Here is a 21,805-nt window from a genome sequence, read left to right as displayed (position 1 = left end):
ATGTTAAGAAGCACCTGGGCTTCTATTTTCAGACGTCGAGTATGGGTTCGAGTGGCGATTTTTGTGACCCTTCATCTCATACTATTTCTGTCCTTGACAGAATGTGCATTGGCTTTGTATTTGTTCAGTACCAAACAGGTTGATGAGTCGAAGACTCCCAGTTTAGTTCTGGGATTCTTGGCTGTATGTTGATCTATCTCGTTTCAAAGCATAGCTGACTCCGTCCCAGTCGTTTTTGTCGGTTCCTTTCGTCGTACTTCACACTTTGATCTCCATCCAGTACAGAAACACTGCAAGATACAACTTTCCCAACAGCACTCTGCACATCGCAAGCTTGCATCTTCCGCGCATTATGGCTATTATGTGGTTGGCAGCATCCGTTTCTGGATTGGTGGCGATGTCTAAGCAAGCAAAATGTGCACACGATGCCGAGGGCCGTGAGTCATGGCGTCGTAAGTTGAGTTGCCAAGTTTATCAAACAGCAATTATCTTCGATATCGTCGGATTGTAAGAGAAAAGAATATCGAACTACGTAGCGCATGTTAATGCTGACTCATTCAGTTTCGCGACGTGTGTACTGCTCCTCTGCGTCAAGATCTGTGAGAGGCCATACGATGCATCTCTCTTGGGGATATCGGGGCCGAAACGGCCCGTACGTGGAAGCAGCCTCTTCTCTGAGTCAAGCGGGGAGAGTGAGAGACTCAAGGATCAAGTATTTTATCTCTGCCGTCACCCCAATGCAGGTCCCGATCATGACGCGCTCTTCTTAACACCAAAGGAAAGCTCGTTCCTGGACGCAGTAACTCGACATCCCAGCATCCGGCACCCAGGGCCGGCACGAGTGCGTCCGGAGTTGCGGATAGCAACGCACCTGGGCACAAACGGGCCATCGATCACAACAAGTGAGTTGCGAAAATGTTTGCCAGCGGTGGATTGCTCGAAGAGCGTTTGCAGTCAACGTATTTCGCCTGTGTCTCGGAACTCATCAGTCGCTTCGAGGAGACTGCCACCGCGCGTCGAGGAGGCCAATACAACGCAACCCCCTCTACCACCAATCCCCGGCAGGTCAGAGGGTCTTTATGGAGCAAAGCACAAGAGACAACAGTCTTCCACATCGTCAAACAAGTTTCTTCCCAAGCCCTGTGCGCCTACCAAACAGCCTTCGGATGGTCCACAAATCCGCAGTATTTCATCTCAAACGTTGATAGCAGACAACGACTGGGAAGCATTATCGAACAAACATGAGTCCAACAGCAGCATTGCGTCGGGGTCAGTGTCGACCCCGGCTACGTCGGTGTCCTCGCCGGACCCAACGACTAAGGACGACAGCAAATTCGAAACCAAATCAACTCATAGCGATGCCTCCTCTGAATCGAAACAGCAGGCTCTGACTCCTTCCGGGGAATCTCCTATGGCCCTAGCTCCAGGACCCTTGAAAATTCACAAAACTCAACCAACACGCAAGGAGGACTACACCCCGCCACCCGGCCCCCCATCGACGCCTAGCGTCCCGAAAATACCACCGCGTTCCGTGCACCGCCGATCAACGACACAGCCTGCGGTTCGCAGTCACATCCCGCGAGTCCGTCCCGTACGCCTCTCGACAGTGCAGCGTGAATACTCCCCCCATCAATACATCCCGCAGAACTACCACCCTTCCGCCAGCCACTACCGGCGCCAGCATTACCAACATCTGCACCACCCGCAGCCACGATATACGCCCCGGCCGGCTGCCGCTTACCAACCCCGTCGGTTCCACTCGTACCACAGCCGCTTCGTGCCGTCGCAGACATTGCCACCGATCCCGCAAGACGATGACGTCGCTGTCGTTTACCCAAATTCTCGCCGGCCGAGGAGCAGCAGGTACGGACAAGCCCGCCCCGGCTTGGTGGGCGACATTGGAGGCCATGGGATTACACGTCACACGTCGTTGAGTCTTTCCGCTTGTAATTCGACGCGTCCAGAGGAACGGGCGGCTATGGACGCGATGGTGTATCGCGGGGCAGAGAGGACGAGCCCGTTGGGTTATGAGGGGATGTAGGTCTGAGTGTCGGCCTGAATTTTGCGCATCTGATTTTTTGTCTTTTACAGTATTCAATTGTCCCTGTGTACCTAAATCCTTTATAATGCCCCCCTGATTGTATGAATTGTAATGCTTCGAAGAACCTCAGAAAGATAATTGGACAGAAATCAAATCCAGATTCCGTTGACCCAAGACTCCAGAATGTACACAATGGCCGAATCACCGACACACCCAACTCCAATAACCGGACCCTCAAAGCGCCAAACCAGGAATTGCCCAATCGACCACTACCATTTCTCTCTCACAACATACTTGTAGCGATAACCCTGCCGATCATCTTCGTTACTGCCTTTCTTTTTGTCCTTCGAGGACACACTGGACAATTTCCGGCCAACTTCCTTCTCGCCCCAAGCATACAGCAGTGCCTTTCCCATCTTCTCGCGCTCCTTGAGCAAAGCTTCAACCCGCTTCTCCCACTCGCGCTCCCGCTTCTCGATGGAGCGCGCGATCTGACGATCCACATCAGCCGCAGCGTCCTCCTTGATGGTGAGAAGGGTCTGCAGACGGGTGATCTCGTCGCGTAGTGAGGAGATTTCGGTAGTATGTGCTGTCTGCACCGAGTGAAGTTCTTCGCGGAGCTGGCGCTCCCGCTTCTCGGAGCTGCTCAGCATGTTGCGGAGGTTGTCGATGGTGGCTTCGTAGGAATCGCGGAGAGCGGACGTGGCTTTGGTGTGTGCCGACTGCAGCGTGTCGATTCCTCGACGATGCGCCTCGTCCGATGTAGCCGGGCCTGAGATTGATACGGACCCGGGTCGGTTGTTGAGAATCTCGAGAGTCATTGCGTGTTGTTCATTGAGGCGCGCTAGCTCACGACGCGTCGCGTTGAGAGCTGAGGTGACCTCATCGAGACGGTTCGATAGGCGCGTGTTCTCGCCTTCGATAGTGGAAATGAGCGCACGCGACTCCTTCAATAGTTCCTCCGCTTGTTGCTTCTCTGCTTCGGCTGACTGCTTCGCTGCAGCGGTTTCTTTGAGGCTGTTCTGTAGCTGAGCAATTTGGTTTTTGAGATCATCCATCTCGGATTTCAAGGTTTCTCCCTCGGGGATATGGCGTCTCGATTGCAAGATGGATTTGCACGACTCCAAAATCTCGTTGTAGGATTTCCCACTAACATCCACGGCAAGCTCAGCTGCCATGGAATTGAGAGCGTTTCTTTGGGTAGTCAGCTCTGACCTCAGCTGTTTTGTCTCTTTTTGTAGCGAAAGACTCGTTTCCTCAAACGAACGGCTACGGCTTTCCAATGACTCGTTGGCTTCTTCTAGCGACTGACACTCCTCTTTAACCGCTTCTATCGTTTCTTCCATGCGCTGTATTTCCAGCTCACGATCATTAAGCTGAGCCTTGAGATCGCCAATCTCTTCATCTTTCTGGCGGAGCTGGAGATCCGTATTCGCTTTCAATTTGCGAAGTTCAGACTCAGCTTCTTCCAATGCTTCAGCCTTCAGATCTAGATCCAAACGGAGATCGTCCAATTGCTGATTTGCGGTTTCATCCTGAACGCCTTCGTCTCGTTTGGCTAGCTCGCTTTCGAGGTTCTCGACCTTTTGCTCAAGGGCATCAACCCGGGAAGCCTTTTCTCGAAGCTCTTGTAGGAGCTTATCTTTGTCATCATTTTCATTCTGCAGCATCTGGAGCTGCTCTCGGAGTATACTCTCTTCGGCGTGCTTTGCTTCGGCTTCAGCCAGTAGCGCCGATTTGCGGTCTAATTCTGCGCGAAGGTTTCTAATCTCTTCCGCTGCAGACGCGGCTTCAAGCACGCGTTGATGATTTTCCTGAAGTTGCTCATCTTTGTCACGAAGTTCTTGTTGTAGCTGCTCAATCTCGCGCATGACCGTGGCGTATGTGTCATCTTCAGTGACATGTTCCTGTTTCTCCGCCTTGGATGGCGTGCCTGGCGCATCGGGGCTGTTGTTAATGTGTTCCTCAACATCCTCCACCTGAGTTACTTCCTTTCCCGTCTCGGCATTTTTCACCCACATGATGTGAGACGGCGTGGACATGTCGAGAGGAGGTCCGAAGGTGCTATATTCGGCCTTGCTGTATTCTGCTTCGTCTGGTCTCTGACGGTCGAGTGATGAGTGCGAGTCTCCGCGGTCTTCGCAATCATTCCGATCTTCGTCTTCCTCTTCGGTTCTCTCCTCACCCTTCTGATCCTTTCCAGCACCTCCCAACAGATACTTATCCAAATTCATGGTGAAGTCCTCCGGACCTCCAATGTCCGAATCCTCATCATTTTCATCCGGGTTGTCCAGTTCCTTCATCATGTCATCCTTACTCCCGCCAGGAAGACGCGACAAGTCTACCGTGTATTGCGCAAGGCGCTTATCGAGGTCACTCGTGACGGCGGTACTCCGTCGCGATGCGGGATTGGACTCGCCATCTCCGGTTTGCGCATCATCATCGGACTGTTTGTTTTTGTCCACCGTTTCATGGTCTTTGTTTGCATGACGCGCTGAGGGTCGCGTCGGAGACGATTGTCCTTGAGGGGTTAGGATCGAGGCGCCGATCGTGTCGTGGGTCGTTGGAAAGGGCGAGGAAAACACCGGCATGACGAGGTCGGCGGATCGTGTCGAAGCGCTGGGAAACGGTATGGAGAATACTAGAACGAGAGACTGGTTGCTAGTCAAGTCGCAACGGTCGCATAGGAATGGCCATCAATTGTTGCAGTTGCAAGCGTAATTTTCACTTCCGAAAGAGTTCTTAGCCGCTGACTCTTTGTTGACTTTTTTCCACATTGGGTTTAGCAAACCACCGGCGTGACATCAAAAACGAAGCAGACGGACGCCGTTGTTATTTACATTCTTGGCCCTGAAATCGTTGATTCTTGTTCGTTTGTTTCTCTCGGCTTTCATTTTGGTTCTCCTCAAGTTGCCTAGTTGCAAATATATTCCGGAAGAAACATGGAATGAAGCAGCATTTTCGAAAAATTCTCAACGACAGCATTGACCTTCCGAGGCATAACCGCAACTCTTACCAACCCACCGCTGTTCACATCGCAAAGACATTTCGGGACCGTTATGCGACGTATGGAGTATATAGTACAATTCAACATAAGAATAATTAGAAACTACTTATTTTACAGACACGTCGCAATGATGTTCATTGTTCGGCTCTATTCGTCAAACGGTGACCGGCCCTTTGCCCGTCCGCCTTTCCTGCCGGCCTCCCTCGCTTTCGCGCTACCTTTGGTGAAGGAACCACTAGAAGCGCGACCCCCTTTGGAGGCAATGGCCCGCTAGGTGTTACCAGTCAGCCTCCATCACTTCGAATACGGCCTCATACTTTGAGGGGGCCGACCTGTTTATTCGGATCCATATTGTGAAACCCGCCCGTTCCTTTAGCTTTTCCTCCCTTTCGACCGCCCTTGCGAGCGATTTCTTGGACTTCTTCTCGGGGTCTATTTTGGAAATTGCCGGGGTTGGGATGGCGAGGGCCCCTGCTTGATGCTGCTGTACTGGCCCATCGTCTAACGGCAAGGCCAGCTTCGTGGAGACGTGTGCGCAGTGCAGGAATTACACTTGTCATGATTGACGTTTGGTACGACGTAATTATTGAAGCAAGTATCGTTGGTAAGGACCAAGAGATGAATTTATTTGCCTGCACCGAAAGTTAGGATATTGAATCTGGCCACGGCGTGGCTCAGGCCTTTGCTCATCATGTCGTCATCACCCAGGACGGGAGATGGACGTAGGCAAATCAGCAATGTCAGGTACCGTAGCTTATATTGGAAGAGACATTCTGGCGGTGGGACATGACACTTGTTTTATCTCGGAAGAACCTGGGATATTGCCGTTTTGTCCAAAACGAGAACACAGAGCGAATTAGGTGTACCGAGACGACTAACGCAGGATGGCGATACATTATAGGAATTCAGAGGACGTAGGTAATAAACAGTTTGTCCGCATTGTCAATTGCACGTTTCAAATTCTAATCAAGATTCTAATCAAGTCAACGGGATGATCCCGAAGCATGTTGGGGAGCGTTCGAGAGTCGGGAGCCGGAGCAGGCCTCGTCAATGACCTAGTCTGTAACGAACGACAGTTGACCATTCAAGTATTAATCGTAGCTATGTAAATGAAAGTAATGACAGCGCCTTAACCTCGAACGGCACTGGAAGGACTGAAGCGCGGTGGTCAAAAACTTTTTACTTATCGTGTGGTTCCCTCTGGCAAAGAGCCCGACAATTAGATTGGTATGGAAAAATATCGGCCTGAGGATGCGAAAACATGATAATGAGCCATGGCAGATTCTATTTTGCAGTTGAATCTACAAATGGAAAACCCATAACTAAGACTGGTTTGTGCGAGGTGCTGAAGGTCTCTTGTATTGACTCTCAGTAATAATAGCGTTATCAGTCTAGTGTTGTTCATCCCAGATTCCACCTCGATCATTTTTCGGAACGCAAGCCGTTGACGGTATAACTGCAGGTGTCGCCGGTGGCTAGTTCTGTATAAATTCATAGCATTGTTGTCTCAAAGTTACAGGAATATTCACAATTCGAACATTGAGCGTATGCCGCGGTTTTTGTAAAGGCCTTTCCTCTATGGCCATCGTTCAGTGCCTGGCTCAGTATTGACACTACATGTGCAAGTATTCAAAGCATCAGATTCTTAGCTGTGTGACAACATTGCTGCGTCAGTGCAAAACGGCAGGCTGTAATAGGCGGGCCCCGTTGATGCACATGGTGAAAAGTGTGTCTAATGCTACTAATTCTCTGAAGATTGAGCAATCAGTGGGAGCTGTGTGGATTTGGAATCAAACGTCGCCGCATTCAACCTGGCCCGAATTGGTCTGCAGATCCCTGTGCGAAATTGCAGGCCACTCCATCTGCCAATCGGCGCTGCCGGATCAACCACTCCTGCTTCCCCAGCGGTCCGGGCCAGAGCCCTAATAACGTCCTGAAACGGCGAAGTTGAAGGGGTCCGTCGGCCCGAGACTCCAACAGCCGCCGGTGTCATCATCCAACGGCATGTGGCCGTCCTTCAAATGACTCGATATGAATGCAGCCAAAGAGCTTGCTGTTGGTTCAAGATGAGATTCTAGGTATAGTATTCAGCCTTCAACACGCCTACTCTCTGCCTGGGAACTTGGGATTACTTCTGAAAACCACGTGAAATAGTAATCACGTGAACACATATAAGCAAAGTGAGAAGCAAATGCTGATTGGGCAATTGAGCACCGGTTAGCCGAGTGCTTCCAGCCTTCCAGGGGCCCGACGCGGCTTGGAGGCTCGGAAGACTGGAGCCGCCAATGGCTGAATCACGGTGAACTTTCTTCACTATTTGGAGCCTTGAGGGGCAGAGAGACAAGCGAACCAGTTCTACTCGGCCTCCCATGTCAGTTCAAGCCTGAAACGAGACGTGGAAAGGAACATTGGTTTTTGGGTGAGGAGTAAGTGCGAGTAACCTGCGTTTTGTTGTTGAGAGTGATGGTGTATTCGATCCTCTGCATGGATGTATCGAGTAGAGTACCTGATACCATCAATGAGCAGTCGAAATCATTGTGGACTTGGCCAAATGCCTCCTCTGCCCTGGACTGCCAATTCCAACCGGCGCCGGATAGTATGCTACCATCAAGCGATAGTCCGCCGCGATCAGGGATACGTGTCCATGTTACCCCTGATCCGATACAACACGGGCGTCACGCATATAATCCTAGCCGCATGGCACCTCAATGATCAACCTGGGGACATAACGCTCAATGACGATCCACCAGACCACTCGATGTACGACCCTCTATGGGCGGAGGTCCCACAGGTTCAGCAAGCGGGCGTCAAGGTGATGGCAATGCTGGGAGGTGCGGCTGTGGGTAGCTTCCAGCGGCTGGATGGCCAGCCGGAGGAGTTCGAGCGCTACTATACGCCCTTGCTCGCCTACCTTCGGCGTTACCATCTTGATGGCATCGATCTGGACGTGGAAGAGGAGATGTCGCTTGATGGCATTGTCCGGCTGATCGACCGGCTCAAGGCCGACATGGGTGCGGACTTTATCATCACTTTGGCCCCCGTAGCCACTGCATTGATTGGAATGGAGCATCTCTCTGGCTTTGACTACCGCGCGCTTGAACAGAGTCGAGGATTTCAAATTAGCTGGTACAACACCCAATTCTACAATGGCTGGGGACAGGCCGACACGCCACAGATGTATCTGATCATGATTGCCATGGGTTGGTCGCCCAACAGAGTGGTTGTGGGGGTATTGACCAATCCTTCCAACGGCACAAAGGGCTATGTTCCTTCCAAAACATTGGGGCCGGTTGTCGCGGCGCTGGCCGAGCAGTTTCCGGACTTTGGTGGAGTCATGGGATGGGAGTACTTCAATTCTCTTCCCGGAGGAGTCGAGAAGCCGTGGCAATGGGCAGCAGAAATTTCACTCAGTATGGGCATGGTAGATGTACTGAGAGTGGCACGTGCGGCAATAGGGCATGGTTTAACAGCGCAATGAGCAACTGATTTGAGCTTATCCAGTTGATCCTAATCACAGTTTACTTGATACTTATGCTCTTGAATCGGACGATTCGGTGAAGCCGTATGCGAATGCATGCTTTTCCATTCTGGTTGTGCTGGTGACAATTTGATAGGAGTGGATGGAAGGCGGAATGTCGAGAGGAGAGATGGGCGTCGTCGAAAGCTCTCCGCGACGAAAGTTGCGAACAGGTGAGCGTTTTTGACTAAGGTTATGTGACATGTCTTTATGAACCTCGGTTATACATGCAAATTGGCGAAAATCGTTTGAAAACCTCGGATTTCTTTCAAACTCAGTCTTTGAAGAATTTGGATCCCATTTTGAATTCCACGTTATCCAATGACCATCGCGAAACGGAATGATGTGGAGACCACTGTCGTCATGCCTCTATATAAGCTCTGCATTCCGCAATGCAAGTACGAGGAGAGCTCCTGCTCCTGGCTTTTATTCATGAAATTCGTTAAGATCATCGTAACGGAGTGCTGCTAGACCGTGATGGCCTCATCCTGGCACATTATCGCAGCAATCAGCTCGGTCGTCGTCCGCATAGGTTCCTTTGTTTTTCTTCGATGGGTACGGTCATAACGATGTTAACCCTAGCCCGATCTTTACAGCAGAATGGTCGGCTGATGCTGGAGTCAGATTCCTGCGCATGGCATACCGCCAGCCGTTTGCACGGCATTGGTTATCTACTTGACGTCGTTATGGTTTCTGCAGCGACCAGCGGGAGAAGCAAAGCGCGGATCCGCCACGGATAAGGGGACGAATGACCCAGGTTTGTGCTCGACGAACAAGGCAATGCTGAAAAATCTGGGTCACTGATGGGGCCAGGACAATCAAATGGTCATGATAAGGCTACAAGAGAAGAATCCCGCAGACAGGGGCGCCTCGCCAGCGAGCCTAAACCGTCGTCGACTTGCTCGGCCAGGACGATTCTGAGCGGGGTTCCGAATGAGAAGCGGCGAATCGCCAGTGTGATGGCCGTGTTCATCAATGTACTCCTTACGGCGCTTACTTTGGACTTTATTTACCGTGCTCCTGTGCTATACTCTGGGGATGACGTCGCGATCTCTCGCGTCGGTTACGTCTCGTCCACCACGGCGAAGTTGCTGGTTCGAGAACCCAATCTTGAGAACCTCCCGTTGGCGATATCCTACCGGGAAGCTTCTGAAGAAGACTCGGAACAATGGGTCGAAGAAGGGAAGATTTACCACCTGGATTATGCCACCGATTTTACCCACGCGATCACGATTAAAAACCTCAAGCCATCAACCCAGTATCAATATCGGCTGTCCAACAACAAGACCGGATCCTTTACCACAGCGCCGATGCCGGGCTCAGAGCTGTCCAAGAGATTGACCTTCATGACGTCAAGCTGCATTAAGCCGAACTTTCCCTATAATCCCTTCTCGCACCCGCTACGGATTATGGGTATCGAGAAAGTGACTCAGGCCATTACAAATCTGCCGCCTCTTCGCCGGCCTTCTTTCATGCTTTTCCTCGGTGACTTCATCTATATTGATGTCCCAATCCGGTTGGGGTCCTCTCTGGAACACTACCGTGGCGAGTACAGACGGGTCTATTCCTCTCCCAGCTGGCAGGTTGCCAAGGCGCAGCCTGCTGCAGATTTGCCGTGGATACACACCCTGGACGACCACGAAATTGCCAATGACTGGGCCCGAGGCAACACGACGCCGCCGTACCCGGCCGCGGCGGACCCGTACGCACACTACCACGTCAGTGTGAATCCTCCGATTCCGTCCGAGCCATTCGCGAGCCCTGAAAACACCACATACTTCTCATTTGTCCATGGGCCGGCATCCATCTTCATGCTCGACACGCGGACATACCGCACAACACCGGGCCAGGCCAACTCGACCATCCTGGGCTCCGCTCAGCGCGAGTCTCTCCTGGCATTCCTGGCCCGTCCGGAATCACCCGAGGTGAAGTGGAAGATCATCGCGAGCAGCGTACCTTTCACAAAGAACTGGCATGTCGGCCAGACAGATACCTGGGGTGGGTTCTTGAACGAACGGCGCACGATCTTGGAAGCCATGTGGCGCGCAGAGCGCGAGTTGGGTGTTCGCGTCATCATCCTCAGCGGAGACCGGCACGAGTTCGGCGCTACCCGCTTCCCAGACCCGGCTGCGACGGACCGAACCCCCGGCACTGCCGGCCATGGCATCCATGAGTTCAGCGTTGGCCCCTTGAACATGTTCTACTTGCCCATAAGGTCCTACCGTCAGACAGACGACGAGGACGTTATGGTCAAATACGCACCCGATGGCAACACTAAGTTTGGGATGATCGACATCGACGTCACTGATGATAACGGGAAGGGGAATGGAGAATCTGTTCCGCATTCCGTGCTCACATACTCGCTTTACATCGACGATTCTGTTGTATGGAAATACCAGCTCTCCATCCCGCTGGCAGACTCTTCTTCCGCCAGTCACCTTCCACCTGGTCGCGTGCTGTACGATGACCTGGAGAAGAACAAATTTAGTCGTCGCTGGGGATTCTACCGGTGGACGGCCGGATGGAAAGAGAGGTTGACTGTGGCTCGCGATGATTTCAAGGATGCCATCGCGCCGGTATTGAGCTGGGTCTTGAGAAAAGCTAGGGTTGACTGATCTCTTTCTGACGTTTCATTATAGATTTATAAAAGGATATTGGATTTTTTTTTTTCTTAGTTACTCTGGAAAACTATAGAATACAATCCTCCCATGAACTCCCGACGCCCAAACCCATAAATACGGTAGCGATGACTTCCATGCAAATATATGATCTTGAGAAACATGAAATCTATCGCCCTCGCCCTCGTCCTCCTCCCATTAACCCGCTCATCTGGCTCATCATACTCTGGAGATCCATCCCTCCAAGGTTGGGCAAACCACCACCGCCCTGACCCTGCAACATCTGCATCATCTTGGAGATATCGCCCATACCGGGGATATTCGGCATGCCGGCACCTCCCATGGATGCCATACGCTTCTGCATCGCGGCCATTTGCTGCTCTCGGTTGCCGCCCTTGAGCATGCTCTGCGCGCGCTGCATCTGCTTGCGCTGGCCACCCATCTTCTTGGCCATGCCAGCCATCATGCGGTGCTGCGATAGGAGGTCTTCGACCTCGCGGACGCTGGTCCCGCTGCCGCCGGCGACGCGCACAATCCGACTTGGCTGTTCGACGAAGATCTTGCCGTCGCTGTCCAGCTCGGCGGTGGTCATGCTGTCGAAGATGTACACCATTCGCCGAAGTTTCAGCGCACCGTCCTCGTCGTCGAGCCCCGCGGTGAGGTTTGAAAGGCCCGGGATCATTCCCGAGAGCTTGGAGATGGGCCCCATCTTCATAATTGAGGTGATGTTCTCCCGGAAGTCGCGTAGTGTGTAGATACCGGCGGTGATGTGCTTGTATGCTTCTTTGATACCCTCCGAGTCCTTGGTTACTGCCTGGACGTGCTCTACCAATCCGGCCATGTCGCCCATGCCCAGGAGTTTCTGGATGAAGGCTTTGGGCTCGAACCTTTCCAAATCCATCATATGCTCTCCCGTACCCAGGAAGATGATAGGCGTACGTGTGGCCGCTACGGCGGAAATCGCACCACCACCGGCAGCGTGGCCATCGGTCTTCGTGATGATGATCGCGCCAAAGTCCGCGGCCGCCTTGAAAGCCGACGATTGCGCCTCGGCAGCCTGGCCAATGGTGCTATCCAGCACCAAAATCGTTTGATCAGGAGCTACTGCTTGCTGAATCTGTTTCATTTCCTCAAACAGGGCCTCCTCCTGCTTGTGTCGACCGCTGGTATCCACGATGATAAGATCGAATTTCTCCTTCTTAAACTGCGCCACACCCTCCGAAGCGACCACAACGGGGTCGGTTTCCGTCAGACTTCCGTAGTAGGGAATTTTAGCCTTGATGGCATTCTGCTTCAACTGGTCAAACGCACCGGCACGGAACGTGTCCGCGCAGACCAATGCCGTCTTGAATCCGCGCATCTGATAATGTCGCGCGAGCTTCGTACATGTTGTGGTCTTACCCGCACCTTGCAGACCAACGAACATGATAACATTGGGCCTTCCTTTCTTGGGCCGGAACGGCTGCTCCTGCGGGTCGACAAGGGCGATGAGTTGGTCAAAGACGGCCTTTTGAATGAGTCGCTTCTTGTTCACGGCGGAGGGCACAGAAGAGAGATTGACGGTTGCCTTGATGGATTTCCGAAGGTTCTGTACAAGGCGCACGTTGACGTCGGCTGACAACAACGCGGCGCATATTTCTTTCAGCATGTCATCGAATACCTATTAGCGCTGTTAGTTCCGACATTCAGATCTGTTCGTGAGTGGTAACCGGACCTTCTCATCCACGTTGCTCGACCTTGTCAGATCGCTAACAGCGGCGTTGATGCGCCGCCCGAGATCTTGAAGAACCATGGCTAAGTTATCCCGACCGCAACATAGACGACACTCTGCTAAAGACGGTCGAGACGATCTGTGAGGGCAGCGGAAATGCGAGATGGACAGCTATCGATAATCGTGGGATGCCTTGATGCCTTGTTGCCTGAAGTGGCAAGTTAAGGTTCAACCAATCAGAGTGCACACTGACTTGATAAAAAAAATATCCTATCAAGCTCTATCGACGATACTGTTGAAATACCCAGACAGCAACGCAGACATTGTTGCTGTTAGGAATTGTTACAATGGCGCCGACACTCTCCGAAAAGAAGCGCCGGATTCAGGACGGCATCAATGGACGAACTCCGCGACCGAAGAAAAAGATTAAGAAGCAGATTGAGTACCACAGCAGCTCCGAGGACGATGAAAGTGCCGACAACTTTGCGCCCGTGAATCTGATGGATTCAGACGAGGAGGATCATTCGCAAGATACGAAAAATGTGAAGACGAAATCATCAAAAGAAAAATCTGTTAAAAAGAAACCCGAACCGAAAGATTCCGACGGCGAGAGCAGCAGCAACGACGATCACAGCGATGACGGAGACGAGGCTTCCTCCGAAGCAGACAGCTCTGACGAAGAGCACGACGGTCAAGAAAACAAAAGTCAATCTACACGGCGCATCCCAAAACGCAATGACCCGACGGCATTCTCGACATCAATCTCCAAAATCTTATCCACGAAGCTACCGACCTCGGCCCGCGCAGACCCTGTTCTGGCGAGAAGTAAAGCGGCTGCGCAGACATCGGCTGAGATTGCAAACGAGAAGCTCGAGCAAAAGGCCCGCGCCAAGCTGCGTGCGGAGAAAAAGGAGGAGATGGATCGGGGCCGCATCAAGGACGTTCTGGGGATTGAGCGCGGTATGGCAGGCGAGACAGCCGAAGAGGAGAAGCGGTTACGGAAGATTGCACAGCGTGGTGTGATCAAACTATTCAATGCCGTGCGTGCGGCCCAAGTACGGGGTGAAGAGGCTGTCCGTGAGGAGCGAAAGAAAGGAACGGTTGGTGTGGAGGAGCGAAAGAAGGCGGCCAACGAAGTCAGCAAGCAGAGTTTCCTGGAACTCATCAATGGCAAGAAGGGGACACCATTGAATATCGAAGAGGCGTGATCATGGGTTTAGTGTGCATTTTTACCGGCGTTTGGGAGTTCTGTTTCAGAAATGGTCTATAGATGGGTTTGAGATGTTCATGAATGATATTCCCTTGGAGGTTATCGCAATCTCGAATGAAGTCTATCACAGATCATACATCAACAGCTGGGAGAGTGTGCCATAACTATAATACAGAACGGGCTAAGAACCCGAGATACATTTCATCGTTTCTGAGCGAAATCGCTCGCCTGCATATTTCTCGTCATCGCGGGTAGCCGGACCACCAACCCGTCCAGATCCTTGGTCATCTTAACCTGGCATCCCAATCGCGATGTTTCTGTCAACCCAAATGCGAGATCCAGCATGTCATTCTCGTCGTCGTCCGGCTCCGGCATCCGGTCGTAGTACTCCGGGTCCTCGACGATGACGTGGCAGGTTGAGCAGGCACATGATCCTCCGCATGCGCCTATCTTCTGTTAGCATCCGGCGTCGATTCTTTGATATCCGAGTCAAGGAAGCTCCCCGGCTTAAGAGACTCTGACCTTCCATCTCCAGATCATTGGCCTGGGCAATGTCGAGGAGGTTGTCACCCTCCGCAACCTGGAAATCATGCCTGTTACCCTCCTTGTCAATAAAGGAGACGTTGATCCTAACTCCAGTATTAGTATCCCGGTTATAAACTGCCAAAATTGCGAGCTTACTCTTCTCCGGGCTTTGGCGGCGTCAGATGCCCATGCGCGGCGCTGGGTGTGCCGGAGAAACATCGCCGCTGTTGCGCAACTCTTTGAAGCAAATTGATGCCTGTCCTAGTCGAGCTCAGGTTGCGCCGTGTCAAAGCATTGAAGCTATGGTTTTTCGTCCTGCAGCATGGTGTTCTTGACCTCTCCGCGGCGAAGATCCTCGAAGCGGCGTGTCGCACTCGAAACCAGGACGACATAGTGACCGGACGGAGAAATCAAGCGCGGGGGAAAGCAACAAGGAGACCGAAGAAAGGAAAATCCAAACGATCGAAGCTAAAGCATTGGTGCTAGTTGTTGGTTTGGAGTGACGAAGTGGAAACGCGGCGTCATAACAATTTTTGGCTTTCCGGAGATTTTTTCTGCTATCTTTTTCGACCCCGGTCAACACCGGCTCCTCGACACCAATTTTCCTCTTCCAAGTCCTCGGTCGCTCTTCTTCCCGGTCAAGAGAATGGCCTCGACTCGCTCAGGCCCCAATCCGTTACGTCCGTACTACACGCCGCCGTCGATCGAGCTATATCCGGACTCCACGTCCGCCACGCAGGCTGCGGCGACGGCGTCTTCCAAGGCCGCGAGCGCCGCCCGCGAACTATTGTCAGATCTTGACTACAGTGATTATATAGACGCGTCACCATCGGTCTCGGACTGGTTCCGAGACCTGCTGGACCGCGCAGTATGGAGGTATTCGAAGGTGTTGATGGCCCAGCCATTCGATGTGGCCAAAACAATTCTCCAGATCTACGTGGTTCCGGACAGCGAGGATGAGACGACACAATCAAGGAGAGGACGACGGCTATCTCGCGACAATTTCCCAGAACAGGTTTGTGCTGACCCCAACCGCCCAAACCGCCAGTTGAGACTAACGAGGGGTTCTTCAGGACTCGCAATCGTCGGACGATGACGAGAGCAGCTACTTTACCTCAAGTACGCCAGCAACGCCGTCATCGTCAACTCATCAGAAACCGCGCCGGTCGCGTCGAGACATTCCGAACCACCGATCAGGGAGGGGGCCTTCAGGGCCAGCTGCTAAACACCAGCTGCAGATTAAAAACCCGTCGTCATTGATGGAAGTGATTTCGCAACTATGGTCGACCAGCGGTCCAACATCGGTGTGGAAGGCGACCAACGCGACATTCATCTACTCCCTTCTCCTGCCGACCCTCAATACCTTTCTCCGGAGCCTTCTAGCCGCGATTCTCGGCTTGCCCGAGGATGGCAGCTCAACGAATCTCGCCGAGGATATACTCACGGCTGCATCACCGGGCACGACTCTGGTCCTGTCCTGCATATCCTCGTCGCTTTCGGCGCTGATCCTGTCGCCAATTGACACGGCACGAACATTCCTCATTGCGACGCCGCTCACGCACGGCCCGCGCTCTCTTGTCCGAGCCCTTCGCCTCCTTCCGCAACCCAACTACCTGATCCCGCCGCATCTCATCCCGATCACTATCCTCCACTCTAGTCTCCCCAACCTGCTCACCCTCAGTACTCCGCTCTTCCTCAAGTCCTACTTCGCGATTGACCCGGTTATCAACCCATCGACGTGGAGCTTCTTTACCTTCCTCGCATCCGGCCTGGAGCTGGGCGTGCGTTTCCCGTTGGAGACCGTCCTCCGCCGGGCCCAAATCGCCACATTTACATCCCCAACTCTGCGCCAGACCGGTCTCATCCACACACCCACAAGGACGGAATTTGGCACGACCTCCACCGACACTGAGGAGATCAAAACCATTGTCCCGACACCTCGCTCATACCGAGGCGTCATTGGCACGATGTGGAGCATCATCTGGGAAGAAGGGAGCAGAACCGAGGACCTGCGCGCCGACAGCGAGCTCGGCGGCAAAGTGCCATCACGCCGCAAGCGGCAAGGACAGGGCATCGAGGGCCTCTACCGCGGCTGGCGCGTCGGTATGTGGGGGTTGGTCGGCGTCTGGGGGGCAGGCTTCCTGGGCGCCGCAGTGGGCGGAAACGAGGAGGATATTGTCACATCACCGCCGGGGGCGGGCGTGTCGAGTGGGCCGCGGGGGCGTGCGCGGCAGTTTTGACTCTAATCTACTTCATTCACTCTACTCTGGAGGGAGGGGCTTGGTTGACGGCGCATGGGAGTGGGCGGATGTATTCTTTTTGTTTATATACCTTATTACTGTGGCGCTTGGAGGAGTTTGTATACTCATGACTCGAGACGGTTGTATAAATACCTATGCTGCTAATCCCATCTCTACGATCAGATAATATAAAGTCCTTTACCAGTCCTAATCAGATCGGTTGGAAATCCTTGGTTGCAGGCTCTATGGCGGCATAGTATTCAATGGGGACACACCATCAATCAATATGAGTTGTGTATTCCAATGCTGAGACATGATCTAGTCGTGATGACGGGCTATGTATATACAAAAACCGAGATTCATGGGTACTCTACAGCTTGCTCTGAGGCTTATCCGGGGTATAATATGCTCGAGAACGATCAAGCGCCTCCACGGCCTCTCTCTCAATACGCTGGACGAGCTCCTGGCACGTCGGAATATCATGGATCAAGCCAATGACTTGACCGGCAGTCCATACCTGCATGCTGTCAGTGGAAATTCGTGCTTGTATGCTTTGGGGGATCACATACTCCGTAATCAATGTCACCCTTCAGGAAAACTTGGCGACCACGCTGGCCGCTGACCAACGGCGCGATCTCTTTGAAATCGCCCGTCGGGCTCTCCTTCTCGATCTTGGCGGCCTCGCGGGAGACCTTGTTGCTGAAGAGACGAGTGGTGTTCTTCCAGCGGCGCATGACCAGCGCCGTGTCGGTCTCCTGTGCCTTTACGATGGCTTCTTTAACATTTTGATGGACTGGCGCTTCGACCGTGCACATGAAGCGCGTGCCCATGTTGATTCCCTCCGCGCCCAGCGCCAAGGCAGCCGCCAACCCGTACCCATCAGCAAAACCGCCGGACGCGATGAAGGGCGTGCGCAGTTCCTGACGTGCGCGGCTGAGCAAAATGAAGTTTGTGAGGTCATGCTCGCCCACATGGCCACCGCACTCGAAGCCGTCGATAGAGAGGAAATCGACGCCGAGACGGACAGCAGCCTTGGCGTGGCGGATCGTCGTGCACTTGTGGATCACGGTGATGCCCGCTTTTTTCAACGCCTCAATTACCGGGCCCGGGTTGTTGCCTGCCGTCTCGACAATCTTGACGCCCTCGTCGATAATCGCCTGCGTGTATGCGGCGTAGTTTGGCGGCACCAGCGTTGGTAGCAATGTGATGTTCACGCCAAAAGGCTTGTCCGTCATCGTGCGGCATTTCTGTATCTCTTTGCGAAGGTCCTCCGGTGTTGGTTGGGTCAGCGCGGTGATCTAAATCACGTCGAGTCAGCCATGATACTATCCCACGACTTTGGAAGGCAAGGTAATACAATTCCAAGACCGCCCGCGTTGCTCACGGCGGCGGCGAGTTCGGCATATCCGACCCAATGCATTCCACCTTGGACAACGGGGACTGCGGAAGTGTTAAACTCGGACTCTCTCGGAAAATCAGGGATGAAAACGTACCTCTGATCCCCAGTCGTCGGGTTAACTCAGTATTGAACGGCATATTGTCGGGTTCGGGGGTTGAGCCAGTTTCGTGTGGTGTACCTAGGAGTGTAAAAGGTGGTAGTGGTCAAAGCAGAAGGGGTTTTAAATGATGCTGAGCTGCAAGATCGAAACAAAAGCCGAGGTAATTTTCTGCGACGCGTGCTCCGCCCGTCACCGGTTGCTTTCTAGGTTTATTAAAAAGCAGCCCATCATAAGCAAGAAGACATTTCATATGAAATATGAAAAGAAGAAAAATCGCTCCATTTTTTGGAGCAGCGATGCGCGCGTGCTCAGGCGTGTATACTCCGTTCCGGATCGGCGTGATTTCGGCAGTTGAGAGCATGTGAAAGTGGCTTAACCTATCTTTTATCGATAAGAGATAAGATCAGATCGATAAGATGAGCAGAGGGAGCCGCCAGAAGAGAACAGAAAGTTACCTACCTACCTCTAGGTAGGTAGGTAGAGAGGAGGTACTAGGTAGTCGTTGACCTTCCGTAGTCCTGGTGAATAAATAAAAACAAATCCACATACGAATCCCTGTTGAATGTCGGATTGCGATCTTTTTGAAACATGATAAAGGTTGAATGTATATACCTGTAGTAATTTTTGTCCAACAAACCCTATACTCCGTATCAATATCAACCTTTTGGATTCAGTCCAGAAAGAATACTGTCACGGCGATCCTCGTTTAAGCATCGATGTGGCCTATAGCTACTCAAACTATTATAAAATTTTGTTTAGGAGTCCATTCAATAGTGTCTCAATGGCCATTATGACCCCGTCTAGTTAGGGCTTCACTTGACCGCTTGAGGATACTTTATGAAAATATCCCAGCACATTCGCAACCGGTCCACCTTGGGCCATGAACCAACAACTGACATCAAACCCTAAGTTCCCACCATTCAAGTTGAGCACCCGCAATAACGGCAAGGCTAACCTCATGGCAAATGAGATCCCTACAGTTGCCACCTGAACCACCTTTTACGTATCCTGGGTCATATGAGAGCAAGAATTTTCAATTACCGTAGAAAAATTGAATTCCTTACATGTTCTCCAACCCCAGAATCACAGGTTCCATTACCTGACTCGTAACATCTCGTCTGACAGATCTTCTGACTTGGCCTGTCAGTGGAAGGAGACAGAAGCTTATAAAGAAAAGAGAGCCGTCACAAAACCATCTACAAAACCGAGCCAATGGAAACGCATGAAATCTCGACAGAGGCGATGCTGACACTCTGGCCGTCAAAAGTTAGCACCATACAGGACGTATACCATACGGTCCCCGAGGACTTACGTTTTCGGCCATGCCGTTCCTGCAGCAGACAATGTTTTGCTGGCACTGGGTGTTGACGAGTTCCGACGAGTCATCGACAGCGATTGTTAGCTTGAAGAGGAACGGAAACACGACGAAGGCAGGCGAACACACCACGGAGGTTGAGAGGCGAGCACTGGTCGAAGAGACTAAGACCCACGGCACCGTTCTTGCTGCCAAGCAGATTCTTGAGGGTGCCAGCGATCTCGCCGCTACGCAGATACTCGAGGATACCAGCGGAGTCGTTGCAGCAGAGAGCCTGGTTCCCCATACCGCAGCTAGCGTAGATCTGCGACATGGTCGTGCTCTGTGACATAGACGGGATATCCTGCCGCTTGTAGGCCTTCCCGCTCGGAGCGGCAGTCGCCGCAACGGCGAGAGCAAGCATGACACCGGCGAATTTCATTTTTGAGGATTGGAAAATTGGCTCGAATGAATGAGTAGAAAGCTGAGCACGGAATTGCTGAGGACCTTTTCTGCTCAAAAAAGCCAAAGAAGACTGGGTTGTTATGCGATGTGGAAGATGTTGCTGTGGGTGTGGCATACGCACGTTTATAAAAGACCGCGAGAGGTGTTCTGTAGGGAGTTGCCACGTTGTTGCCAAAGAGGTCATTTCTCCCTCCCAAGGGCCCTGACTGACGAGGGAGTTGAATGGAGCATTCGAGATCAACTGAACAATCTCCCGGTTTTCTAGCAACCTCTGGATTGCTTTTGGAATGAATGAACCTGAGTTTAGCAGAGACACCGTGGAATAAATGGACATTCCGTACGGGACCTCGCAACGAAGATTTCCTGGGGGATGGGGACATATTTCTACGCTCCAGTTCACCATTTCCTTGATCTTCCAGCTAGCGGGCACACCCGAGGTCATCGACATGAGGTACTGAGCCGATTGTGGTCTAGAAATGTCTGTAGAATACTATTGACGGAGACCATTGCAGAACCCGCTGTAAGAGCGAATGGTAGACAATCTATTCTGCACCATAATCATCGAAAGCAGTAACGTTCGCAGGTACCGCTGCTCTAAAAGACACGTCTCGCAGGATATACATGTCTGCAGCGGAGGCTATCACTCGACCAGCCCAACGTCCATACCTCATTGATTGCTCATGGCCGTCCATTCTGTACGTTCTGCGTTCCCCAGGCATCGATAAGGTCTCGTATCGGTGGAACGGCGCACCAAAACTGTGATTTTGCTGGTGCTAGTTTCCACCCTTGCAAATGACGAGTACGAGTAGCCTCCTTGACATATTGGCCAATAACCAACGTACCTGACTGATCCACGTGGAGGATCCTAGCAATGTCTGTAGAAGAATCGGGAATCCTTGAGCCTCATTACTCGATTATGGGTAGTAGTTCCTTGACTCCATGCAGCGACAGGCAGGTTCAGGTTCTATATTGCAATGATTGCCCTCAGTGTTTGATGTTTTATTTCCTTGCTTCGAGTACGGAGTATATGGTGGAACGTGTCCTGTCCTGATCAGTATCATGTGAACCTTGGACAAAAGAATTTGTGAAGGACGCTGGAGCGGACATTGGCAATAGAGTGGGTTCCAGTGCCTCAGCTCACTCGAAGTCTCGAACTGCAGCAGGTGAAACCAACTTGTGCAGATCCCAGCAACTAGGGGTGATTTCATTCCTGTCATTTATGTCACTTCACATGATTGACGTTTCAGTGAAATGACGGCATGTCATTTGAAATGACAACTACTCATGCCAAGACGTCATCCAACCAATGATTCTGGTCAGGAACATGCTGTGTCAGCGAGAGTGTTGTGGCTAGTGCTGTGGCTGATATGGCGAGTCCCGAGCCCTATCTCGGGACCGCGTCGAGAAGAGATCTGTCGGTGGATATGGTCTAGTTACGTGTATGATACCTGTATTGTTACACGCACGTGACCTGCTTCTTTTTCGTGTCCACCTTTCGCCCCTTTATCATTTCCTGCAGTCCACTTTTTCCTGTCGTCTATCCTCTTTGGTACCTCCAGGCCTTTTTGCAGTCTCTCAGGCCGTTTAGACTTCTCTGTTCCTTGTTTTCTGTCTGTGCCTAGTGTTTCAGCACTCTTCAGCTCGCTTGTACCGTCCTATTTAGGACGCTACTCGTTTC

At 52.2% G+C, this 21,805-nt stretch overlaps 11 protein-coding genes across 11 annotated transcripts; 5 read left to right on the top strand and 6 right to left on the bottom strand.

Annotated features, from left to right (window-relative positions):
* Nucleotides 1-2,041, top strand: VTN49DRAFT_5249 (uncharacterized protein; the record flags this gene model as incomplete). The annotated part of the gene is made up of 3 exons (XM_069413285.1): nucleotides 1-183; nucleotides 230-507; nucleotides 562-2,041. The coding sequence occupies 3 exons, from the start codon at nucleotides 1-3 to the stop codon at nucleotides 2,039-2,041; spliced, it is 1,941 nt and encodes a 646-aa protein (XP_069267168.1).
* A 269-nt stretch (nucleotides 2,042-2,310) lies between these two features.
* On the bottom strand, nucleotides 2,311-4,632 carry VTN49DRAFT_5248 (uncharacterized protein; the record flags this gene model as incomplete). The annotated part of the gene is made up of 1 exon (XM_069413284.1): nucleotides 2,311-4,632. One exon carries the CDS (start codon nucleotides 4,630-4,632, stop codon nucleotides 2,311-2,313), a length of 2,322 nt encoding a protein of 773 aa, XP_069267167.1.
* Nucleotides 4,633-5,195: 563 nt separating this feature from the next.
* VTN49DRAFT_5247 (uncharacterized protein) lies at nucleotides 5,196-5,608 on the bottom strand (the record flags this gene model as incomplete). The annotated part of the gene is made up of 2 exons (XM_069413283.1): nucleotides 5,196-5,318; nucleotides 5,381-5,608. 2 exons carry the CDS (start codon nucleotides 5,606-5,608, stop codon nucleotides 5,196-5,198), a joined length of 351 nt encoding a protein of 116 aa, XP_069267166.1.
* Nucleotides 5,609-7,599: 1,991 nt separating this feature from the next.
* Nucleotides 7,600-8,526, top strand: VTN49DRAFT_5246 (uncharacterized protein; the record flags this gene model as incomplete). Its single annotated transcript, XM_069413282.1, has 1 exon — nucleotides 7,600-8,526. The coding sequence occupies one exon, from the start codon at nucleotides 7,600-7,602 to the stop codon at nucleotides 8,524-8,526; it is 927 nt and encodes a 308-aa protein (XP_069267165.1).
* Nucleotides 8,527-9,042: 516 nt separating this feature from the next.
* VTN49DRAFT_5245 (uncharacterized protein) lies at nucleotides 9,043-11,180 on the top strand (the record flags this gene model as incomplete). Its single annotated transcript, XM_069413281.1, has 3 exons — nucleotides 9,043-9,120; nucleotides 9,190-9,322; nucleotides 9,379-11,180. The coding sequence occupies 3 exons, from the start codon at nucleotides 9,043-9,045 to the stop codon at nucleotides 11,178-11,180; spliced, it is 2,013 nt and encodes a 670-aa protein (XP_069267164.1).
* Nucleotides 11,181-11,352: 172 nt separating this feature from the next.
* Nucleotides 11,353-12,975, bottom strand: VTN49DRAFT_5244 (uncharacterized protein; the record flags this gene model as incomplete). Its single annotated transcript, XM_069413280.1, has 2 exons — nucleotides 11,353-12,843; nucleotides 12,898-12,975. 2 exons carry the CDS (start codon nucleotides 12,973-12,975, stop codon nucleotides 11,353-11,355), a joined length of 1,569 nt encoding a protein of 522 aa, XP_069267163.1.
* A 266-nt stretch (nucleotides 12,976-13,241) lies between these two features.
* On the top strand, nucleotides 13,242-14,102 carry VTN49DRAFT_5243 (uncharacterized protein; the record flags this gene model as incomplete). The annotated part of the gene is made up of 1 exon (XM_069413279.1): nucleotides 13,242-14,102. One exon carries the CDS (start codon nucleotides 13,242-13,244, stop codon nucleotides 14,100-14,102), a length of 861 nt encoding a protein of 286 aa, XP_069267162.1.
* A 203-nt stretch (nucleotides 14,103-14,305) lies between these two features.
* Nucleotides 14,306-15,021, bottom strand: VTN49DRAFT_5242 (uncharacterized protein; the record flags this gene model as incomplete). Its single annotated transcript, XM_069413278.1, has 3 exons — nucleotides 14,306-14,550; nucleotides 14,627-14,733; nucleotides 14,786-15,021. The coding sequence occupies 3 exons, from the start codon at nucleotides 15,019-15,021 to the stop codon at nucleotides 14,306-14,308; spliced, it is 588 nt and encodes a 195-aa protein (XP_069267161.1).
* A 254-nt stretch (nucleotides 15,022-15,275) lies between these two features.
* On the top strand, nucleotides 15,276-16,869 carry VTN49DRAFT_5241 (uncharacterized protein; the record flags this gene model as incomplete). Its single annotated transcript, XM_069413277.1, has 2 exons — nucleotides 15,276-15,644; nucleotides 15,703-16,869. The coding sequence occupies 2 exons, from the start codon at nucleotides 15,276-15,278 to the stop codon at nucleotides 16,867-16,869; spliced, it is 1,536 nt and encodes a 511-aa protein (XP_069267160.1).
* A 370-nt stretch (nucleotides 16,870-17,239) lies between these two features.
* On the bottom strand, nucleotides 17,240-18,405 carry VTN49DRAFT_5240 (uncharacterized protein; the record flags this gene model as incomplete). The annotated part of the gene is made up of 4 exons (XM_069413276.1): nucleotides 17,240-17,386; nucleotides 17,439-18,167; nucleotides 18,227-18,309; nucleotides 18,363-18,405. The coding sequence occupies 4 exons, from the start codon at nucleotides 18,403-18,405 to the stop codon at nucleotides 17,240-17,242; spliced, it is 1,002 nt and encodes a 333-aa protein (XP_069267159.1).
* A 1,159-nt stretch (nucleotides 18,406-19,564) lies between these two features.
* On the bottom strand, nucleotides 19,565-20,104 carry VTN49DRAFT_5239 (uncharacterized protein; the record flags this gene model as incomplete). The annotated part of the gene is made up of 2 exons (XM_069413274.1): nucleotides 19,565-19,725; nucleotides 19,813-20,104. 2 exons carry the CDS (start codon nucleotides 20,102-20,104, stop codon nucleotides 19,565-19,567), a joined length of 453 nt encoding a protein of 150 aa, XP_069267158.1.
* Between the last annotated feature and the right edge of the window lie 1,701 nt (nucleotides 20,105-21,805).

Source organism: Thermomyces lanuginosus (assembly GCF_041956635.1).
Source record: "Thermomyces lanuginosus strain ATCC 200065 unplaced genomic scaffold VTN49scaffold_32, whole genome shotgun sequence".
NCBI classification, from domain to species: Eukaryota; Fungi; Ascomycota; class Eurotiomycetes; order Eurotiales; family Trichocomaceae; genus Thermomyces; species Thermomyces lanuginosus.
The sequence above is the reverse complement of the archived record's forward strand: the minus strand, read 5'-3'. Positions and strand labels throughout refer to the sequence as shown.